At 43.1% G+C, this 9,231-nt stretch overlaps 1 protein-coding gene across 2 annotated transcripts; it reads right to left on the minus strand.

The window, feature by feature from the left end:
* Positions 1–445: 445 nt before the first annotated feature.
* LOC125785634 (uncharacterized) lies at positions 446–7,790 on the minus strand. 2 transcript variants are annotated; one of them, XM_049469586.1, is made up of 7 exons: positions 2,237–7,788; positions 1,882–2,114; positions 1,577–1,781; positions 1,350–1,475; positions 1,075–1,232; positions 760–959; positions 446–651 (listed from the first exon to the last, which is right to left on the minus strand). In XM_049469586.1, the coding sequence occupies exons 3-6, from the start codon at positions 1,742–1,744 to the stop codon at positions 821–823; spliced, it is 591 nt and encodes a 196-aa protein (XP_049325543.1). In that variant the 5' UTR covers positions 1,745–1,781; positions 1,882–2,114; positions 2,237–7,788; the 3' UTR covers positions 446–651; positions 760–820. The 2 variants fall into 2 exon arrangements, with proteins under 2 accessions (XP_049325543.1, XP_049325542.1); XM_049469585.1 differs by lacking the exons at positions 446–651; positions 760–959; positions 1,075–1,232; positions 1,350–1,475; positions 1,577–1,781 and having other exon boundaries at positions 1,888–2,114; positions 2,237–7,790.
* Positions 7,791–9,231: the final 1,441 nt, after the last annotated feature.

Genomic DNA, 9,231 nt, shown 5'->3' on the forward strand with positions numbered 1-9,231 from the left:
TCGCTAAGCCCTCCTGTCTAGACACCACTTTACCGTGGTAGTCACACACGACTTCCCCCAAGGCAAAAGGCCTTGTAACTACCACTCCCCTACCCTTCCCCTCTATCTCTGCCACTGAGAGTCCCTTCCACCTCTGCGTCCTGCAAAACTTCTGTAGCACAGCACTGTTCATCGCAACGTCAATGCCCCCAGATGGCTTCCACTGCTGGACGATGGATGCAGCATCTGAAATGTTTGAAGACCACCCTTGCTTCTCAATCCAGGCCTTGACTCTGGATTCAGAGGGCAGTCTACGGGCAAAGTGCTCTGTAAAGAACGCAAAAAAACAAAAAAAGAAATTAGTCAGTAGGTTCAGACATAACAAATATGATGTGCATTCCAGGTAGTAATTAGAGGTTAGACTAAGACTAGGCTGAGAGATTAATTCTTAAAGACTCACCTAGAACATGCTGCACCCGAAGCTCGAACTGTTCACTACGCCAGCGGTCGTAGCAGTAGCGTTCGTACTGCCCAGCCAGGGATACCCGCTTAGACCGCTTGGGTGGCACCCCGTCCAACGTCACTGGATATGACCGGAGCAACTTGTCATATGCAGCTTGGTCGGTCAAGTATGCCGCGGAACCCGTAGGTGTGTGGTCGCTCTGGTCACTACTTGAAGTAGAGGAAATGAGAAAAATGATGAGTACAGAAAAAAAAATACAAATAGTTGAAATGTAACCATGCTAGACCATCCTAGTGACAACATGAACAAATACTTACTCTGAATCACCCCGCAGTCTCCTCAGGATCAGGCACGCATCTACCCTTGAGCTTATCTCTCTCATCCGGTAGTGCTTCTCTGCCGTGGCCGTCGAGTGGGTGAGGTAGCCCGCCACCTTGGACTTTTCGGCATCGGGCATGTCCTGGCTGTCTCATACGCCCGTCTGGCCATCTGGCTGGTCACCTTCTGCACCTGATACCTGAAAAAGACAATATATTCCTTAGTACTCATACATTATTTCCATTATATAATATAAAAACTGAAGTAAGGAAAGAAGAGTATTGCAGAGCTTGAGTTTATTTAGTTCAACTTACTTCTTGTGCAGCCGCTCCAGGTCATTGGAGGCGTTGTGGATGGTTCTGCCAGTGGAGGAGATGAAGAACCTCTCATCTGACTCATCGTCATCATCAACGCGCTTCCTCTTCCTTCCCAGCATGACTGGGCGCACCTCAGTGAAGTAGAGATCGAACCACTGTGAAAAGAAACACAAAAACAAAACAACATGCAATTAAAATCTAGTATTATCACAACACATATCTAAAACCTAATGCCATTTATAACACGACTAAACAAAGTCTAAACATCTTACCATCTCCTGTTCCTGGCTCAGAACAAAGGTGGCCACCTGAGTGGCAGCAGTCTTGTGCTCCTTTACTGCTACCGCAACGAAAGCAGGACGAGTGTCATCTCTCCTTCGGCTGATCCATTCTGTGACCTACAGCACAAGTGATTCATTAGTTAAACTGAGTGAATCATTCAAATACTGAAATACAAATACAAGACAAAAATAAGACTAATAACTAGGTTAGAACTTACAGTCATGTGCTCAACAACTCCAGGCCGCTGGCCCTGTTCCAGAATCACAATGGCCTCTAGGTAATAGAGGATCAGCTGCATCTCTGTCAGGGTCAACTGATGGCCTCCCTCATGCAGCTTCCCAATGACAGCCAGGAAGTCTTTCTTTGCAGCATCCAACACAGTCATGGCCTCCTTCGGAGAGGCCTCCTGGAGTGTATCGAATCTGTGAAAATAAAGTGAAGCGTTGTTAATAACCTATTATCAATAAATGTATTGTTAAAATTACATTACATTACATATTAATATTCAATAAAGATACTGACCTATTCCTGGTCGTCTCCTTGCTGACTTGTTTTGACGCCGCCTTCTAGATGTTCTTCAGGAACGAGATGTAGTTCTTGCAGTCCTCGTGCAGAACCCTGTCCGTGAAGCACAGGTCAATGCTGCTGCAGTGCTGAATTTGGCAAGGAGAGAATGATCAAGCGAGTGCTTCTTGTATAAGCCCAAACTTGACATTCTTTCCCTAAGGGAAGTTCCGTGCGTGGTGGAATCAGGGCTAAAAAAAAAGAAGAAAAAAAAAAAACAAGTATTAGTGAAGTTTTGCACTTCATAAGAAACACAGTGATCTCCCAAAAAATCTAAAAGCAATGAGAGAAATCAAGGAATGTAAAAACTCACCACTGATAGTGTCACGTCTGGTGTTGTAGGCACTCCCTGTCCTTCCACACTTAGCTCCACTGAGTTTCTCAGATAACTACAACACCCAGAATGCACCACACCCTCTGCTGATCACGTGACACCTCACCTGCCCCGGCCAGGAAGTCCTGAATACTGATTACCTGTTGTATAAGGACTGCTCACACACACACACACACACACACACCGTGTATTGCCTGTTTTCGTCCACATTACAAAGCGTTATTCTCTGTTTGCTAAGTGCGGACCACGCCTAAAGAAGTAGAGAAAGAAGAAGGAAAAAGGGGAGGGAACTCAGGGAAATTTGGGCTGGAGTTCTGAACTGCGTGCTTGAAGAAGCGTGCAGTTATATCCCCAAAATTGGAGCTTGTGTGGAAGCTAGTTTGGAATGAGCCTGTCTCAAACCGTCTGGTTGGGAACGGATGTATAGGTTATAAGCTTGGGAAGACCACCGGCCGTGGAGCTTGATCGTGTGCTCGGAGATTCCTTGTCTGGAGGCGTTGGGTGCTGCACGATGTAAACTGAGTGGGCGGAGAATTGATCTGGTGAGTAACTACTGGGAGAAAGGATGCGACTGAGATGTGTTGGAACCAGTGCTTTGAGATTATACTACTAGATTCCGTTGTGAACAGAGGATCTAAAGGTGATGCTTGTTGAAAGAGGCGGAGATTAAGTGGTGGACGAGTGGTTCGTACGGGCTGAGGGGTGAGTCAAGTTTGAATAGATAGAGGATCGTGGTTTTTGCCAATTTGGTCCGTTTGCTTCATTCTTGAAGGTAAGGGTATCTGAGTCAAGGATGATGAGATCTGAAATTAGGGGCTGAGAAGGAGTTGTGGGAGATTTTAAGGGAAGTAAATTCTGAGCATCTGAGGAATCTAAGTAGAAGGACGGCTGAAAGGATGGTTTGTTGAGCTTGGAAGATCAGTTCGTTTACACGGGGGTTAGGTGAAGTGTAGTTTGTGAAAATGAAGGTACCGAGGTTGGGTTGCATTTGCATGCGGAGCCAAGGATCTGAATTTCTGTAACTGAAAACGAAAAAGAATAGAATAGAAGCGATAGAATTAAATGGACCTGAGGTGTGAACAGCTTTAGTGGTGAACTGATGCTTAATGGAGTGCCAAGTGAGACGACGGATAAAAGGCAAGATTTCTAGCGATTTGGAGCAATTTTTTTTTTTTTTTTTTGATGTGGACTGCGGCGAGATTGATCAGAGTGGAGTAGAATAGATTTTGACCATTCATGTCCCCAAAGGAGGGCAGCGACGAGGACCGCATATAAGTCCAGAGAGCGCAGAAGAATCGCGCGGCGGAGCAGATGAAGTTCTCCGGCCAAGCAGAAGCGACCAGAGGAAGGAGCGGCATCTGTGAATAGCTTAATATCAAAAGAGCTGGAAGCTGCGTTGGCGTAGAAGAAAAACCCGTTCGATTGCAGAGGAGGCACAGCCAGAAATGGAGCTCTGACGTGCAGTATCAGTTGAGCATAACGAATGGTGGAGGGCTCGGACGAAAAAGCCAAAAGGAGGAGGCGGGAAATGAAAGAACGACCCTGGGTTCGATTTTGGGTTGTGAATAAAGTGGCCGAGGGGGGAAAGACGGTGCTAGGTACGGGCGGGGAGACTTGAAAGGAGGCGGAGTCCAGAAAGATCCCAAGAAACTCGAGAGATGTGGAGGGACCAACGGAGTTCTCCGACGGCGGGGCACGGAGGTGAGTGAAAGCGCTGGTCATGGCTTCAAGACCCATCGAGAGGGGCGAGGAAGGAGGACCGATGACGAAGTTACCCAGGAGGTAGAGCACGAACTGGGGCCGTGTTAAGCAAATCCAGCAGAGCGCCTTAGCAAAGGAGTCGAAGCTTGGGGTTACTTTGCACCCGAAAGCAAGGTGAACTGAAAAACGGACTCTGAAAAGGCGCCAGGAGTCAGGATGGAGAGGGAGGATTTTGAAAGCCGAAACCACGTCAGCCTTAGACAGCCAGGCCCATCGCGGGATGGGGAGCTTCGTCCCGCAAACACACGTCAATGAAGTTCCAGATCCGGGGCGTCTTGGAATGTAGCAGGGTTCCAGTGTTGGAGATGAACCGCAGCGCGAGCTGAGAGGGGGCGGCGCTGTAGATGGAGAATGAAGGTCATGAAGCTCCAGCAAGGAGCTGAGCGGGTGCTGCAGCCCGGTGAGAAACGGCGAGAGAGGAGGCGGGGAGAGAATTGACGGAGTAAAGGAAGGAGAAAGGCTGGCTGGAAGGGACGGGTTGGAGAATAGTGTTGCCAACTGCTCAGTAAGGAAAGTAGCCATTGGCTGCAATTTGTGATTAAAACCCCTTAAATGTTAGAATGTTACAAATGAACTCTAACAAATGAACTACGTCTGTTGCTTTTATAAATAGGCAGAGACTTCTGAAAATAACTCCATTTTAACGTAAATTACATGATTAAGTTTTTTTTTTTTTTTTTTTGACAGTCAGCGGCGGCTTTAGGTATGCGCAGTTCGTTGCAGCGTGTTTGAAGAGCGGTGTGAGTGTGTGGTCTGACTGAGACTGTGCTGTGAGTGACGTGGGCGGGGCTAGCGGCAGCACCTGCTGCTCGCTGAGGAGAAACTGAAGAGCATGTGTGTTCATTTAAACTCTCAATAACAAACAAAAACTAAGTTGGCAAGTTGGCAACACTGTTGGAGAACAGCAGGAGGAACGCAGAAATAAAGAAGGAGGATGACTGAGAGAGAGGGTTTGAACGACTGAGGGGAAGAGGGAAACGAGAGAGACGAGAGAAACGAGGCGCTGAGGCGAAGTTGGTGCCGCGCCAGGGGTGCGAGAGCTGCAGCAGCGGCGAGGGGGTTTGGACGACTGAGGGAGGGGGTTCGGACGACTGAGGGAGGGGGGAGTTGGACGACTGAGGGAGGGGGAGTTGGACGACTGAGGGAGGGGGAGTTGGACGACTGAGGGAGGGGGAGTTGGACGACAGAGGGAGGGGGAGTTGGACGACAGAGGGAGGGGGAGTTGGACAACTGAGGGGAAGAGAGAAAACTCTCTCAGAAAACTCTGAGTTTCCGTTAACTCAGAGTTTACTTACCCGGTTTTGTCACTTGACCCGCTTTCTGGAATACCCCCCTGGTCAATGTCCTGAGGCCAGTGGAAGCTAGAAAACTCATTGCACGTGTTAAAGCTTTATGTAAGTATAATTTTTTTTTTTGAGTTATAAAAATGTGTGTATGTGTGGGGAAAAAAATAAACAACAATATTTGAGATAATCCTATTTGCAATATTTTCTTTAACAAAATTAGAGATGGAAGAACCATAATTCCAATTTTGTCTTGTATCCAGCTGAAAAGAATGTCAGTGAGAATCCTGACCCATCACCCAGAGCTGATTCACAAAGCACTACAGCCACACCCAGTGGAATGATGAGCACTACAGCCACACCCAGTGGAATGATGAGCACTACAGCCACACCCAGTGGAATGATGAGCACTACAGCCACACCCAGTGGAATGATGAGCACTACAGCCACACCCAGTGGAATGATGAGCACTACAGCCACACCCAGTGGAATGATGACAAGTGTAATGCCAGGCATAGACTATTCATCCTCAAGTATGTTTGAGAATTTGTCTGGGGTAAATTTATAAAAACTGCATATTTTTTCATATTATTATTATTCTTGCATTGTACATAGTTCTAAAAAGTCATATGATGTATTAATATTCAATTCAAACTTTTTTTCACTTGCACACCATCCAAATGGTTTAATTTTATCCTTAATCGTGTTTTCATCTGGTCAAAAAAGTACACAATACAAATTAGTAAGACATACATTGTTTCATTTAGATTTAAATATTTTATTTTACAGAAACAAACATTGATATTAGATTATTTATGTTATAAGGAAGTAGTGTTGGGAAGTTAAACAGGTCATAATTCTTCTGTGATATGAATTTTATATTGCTGTGTGAAAGCGTATGCCACAGCTCTCTCTTACCACAACCCTGTATCATGGGCTACATATCTTCCGCCTGTTAGATAAATGATCAAATTTCTCCTTCAAACTATTTTTTTAGCTCATAACTACATTACATTACAAGAATACATTGAACACCTCATGATCTCGCTATAATTTCACGTTAGCCAATTTAAAAAAAATATATATATATAGCTTGATAACTTAATGCTAAAGAAGTTAATTGAGACTCGGTATGGGGAATTGAGACCCTTTTCGTGATCTGAATTTGAAAATTCTTGTATGATTCTTATACCATTCTGATTTAGTCAGCCCCTTTATTGGAAACAGATGCTGTTGCTATCAATGCACAGTAGATACAATTTGTAATTTTGTTATTGGCTAACCATAAACCATAGGTCATGTGTTTTCTTTTTCCCACATTTTCTGTATGTTGTAGAAGTTTTGTTCAGGGCCAATGGCTAATGCAAAAATGTATCACTATTTTTAAATACTTTTGTGTCCTCTTCAGGTGAACGCTATGAAAATGATCCCAACTCTCCACTGTCTAGCTCAAGCTCAACTGCATTTTCAGCTCCTCATAGATTAACTCCAGTAGACAACAACTGGCACTTTACTTTTGAACTCCCATGGAGTAAAATACCATCAGGGATTATGAGAAAACTCCAAAACAAAGAGCGGCCAACAGGACGGGAAAGGCGCGAGATGATCCGCCTGGTGGTAGGAGAGGTCCTAACCATCTGCCCCACACCAGGGAAGAAACACTTTGATGCAATCGCTAGGAAGATTGTTTCAGCCTACCCTCTGTCATTCAGAGACGTCATTGAAGGTCAAGTTGTGGGCAGTGGTTATGATTCATTAACCAAGCAGCTGCAGAGCAGAGCTGACAATCTTAAAAGGGGGAAAACTTCCCTTTCCTTAAAAAGACAAGCATCTAGCACAAGTGAGGAGGGAGAAGACGTACCTTTAAAGAAGATCAGAGTTGATACATATGGCTGTGTAAATTGGCAACCAAAGCGAATGCCACTGGGTGAAACCATGGAGACACAGAAATGTACGAAAGAAGACTTAAAAAACATGCACAAAAATCGAAGCAAGGATACCAAAAGTGTTGAAAAGAAAATGGTGTCAACTTTCTTTACTCAAAGAAGTGACATAATAAGCGGAATGGAAACCCCTCTTCTGATCACAGAGTGGCCATATCTGTTCGAAATGTGTGGCATGATTGCTCACTTTAAAGAACTAACAGGTGTGGATGTTGATAGAGAAGCTCTGTCAAGCAAATGTGGGAGAGTCGTTTCATATCTCCTGTCCTGTGAGAAAAAAAGAAAAACTGAAGACATCCTAACAGGTATGGCAATTGCCAAAGCTAAGCATCTAGATGCTGATATTCCTGCATGTGTGATGCTTCTTTTGAGCCATTTCGGTGAAGACCAGGACAAGATGTTCCTGACAGTTGATGAAACATGTCTGCCCTCTGAAGTTGATCAGCTTCCAAGCACACCGTGCATCGTTGTGTGTGGTATGACTTTTTTTTCTTTTCCAAGTTTCACTTCTGAAAGGCTTATGGTTACATTAAAGGGGACATGAGACACCTGAAGTACTTAGCATAATTTAGAAGACTGATTTACATTCTCAAACCTCATGTAGTTTTTAACACTATCAGTAAAACGGAATTAAAATTAAGCTTTATAAATTACAATTTTCTAACAAGTGTAGCACCAGTATAGTATATTACTATAACTACTGTACTAATCTAAATAAAATCTAAAATAAAATAGAGACGTTGGTTTACAGGGTGCATTATTGTAATATCCTGCTGCACACTTTAAGGAGATACTGAAAATTAATTGCTACACATACCAGTAGGAAATAAGCTAGTTTCTTTCAGTAGGCATTAGTAAAGAATAAATAAACAAAAAAACAATTGAAGATGATAATATAAAGGCCTGTTTATTACAGTCATTTGATTAAAACTGTTTTTTGAATATAAAGAATATAAAATAGATAATCTGACATGTTATATCTGATAAGCCAGTGAATATCAAATGTTAATTCATCCCTTAAATTACACAGCAGCTTCTCTGTCTTCCATTATATGTTACATGTTTCATATTTCAACTTTCTAAACTGTTTGGGGTGTTTTTTTCCAGCGTTGTATCTTAAAACAAGTAAAAACATCTCAGAAACTTGGCTGTGTTCACAGGTAACCGAATCAGTACAACAGTGACTCCTTAAATCTATCTGTGCTCACTGCTCAAACATGCCTGATTCATTGGTTTAACTAGGTTTGAGAGAATCGATTCAGTGATCATTCAATTTATTGTCCTGAATCTGTTCTTTGATTTTTATGGACATGCCTATGGTAATAAAGATTCATTTAGCTAAGGAGTCAATGTTGTACTGATTTGGTTCTCTGTGAAAAGGGAGCTGATGGAGTTTCTGAGATGTGATTTTGCTCTTTAAAAAAAGCTTATTATATTTAATAACAAAGATAGAAAGTTGGAATCAGTTTTTTGAACTATAGTAACTACATCTAGTGTAATGTCCCCTTAAATGTTATCAGAAAATATAGTGGTACATGGAAGTGCCTCACCATTTCTTAAATACATTTGATTGTACAATGTTCAGTTTTGAGAAGTTCATAAAGTATATTTTATATTTTATAATTGAGTGAAACGTAAGGTAAAACCTAGGATATTGTCTTCATTGTGCTAATGTGATTATCTATTTTTTTATTGTGGTCCTTTGTCAGTCATTATGTTAAATCTAATAGACTGTCACTGTATTTTTCTGCTGTGTACCAAAGGGAGTTCTGCCCTGACATCTGAACACTTCATGGTTGCAGTTGATCAGACCATCGTAAATGGAAATCTTACAGATTTTGGCAATGCCCTGGTACTGATGTCTGCAACATACTACTGCCTCAACATCAGTTATCCAGCAGAAACGGCAGCAACTCTGGAATTCTTGCAGAGGTAAAACAATTTTATTTACAGCGCTTGCCTCTCCCTCCATCCACCTGCACACCCA

This window comes from Astyanax mexicanus, chromosome 21 (genome assembly GCF_023375975.1).
Source record: "Astyanax mexicanus isolate ESR-SI-001 chromosome 21, AstMex3_surface, whole genome shotgun sequence".
Classification (NCBI taxonomy): domain Eukaryota; kingdom Metazoa; phylum Chordata; class Actinopteri; order Characiformes; family Acestrorhamphidae; genus Astyanax; species Astyanax mexicanus.

Excerpts from the sequence above, each read along its gene's own strand:
- LOC125785634 (XM_049469585.1), bottom strand. The coding sequence starts at position 4,540 with ATGGCTACTTTCCTTACTGAGCAGTTGGCAACACTATTCTCCAACCCG.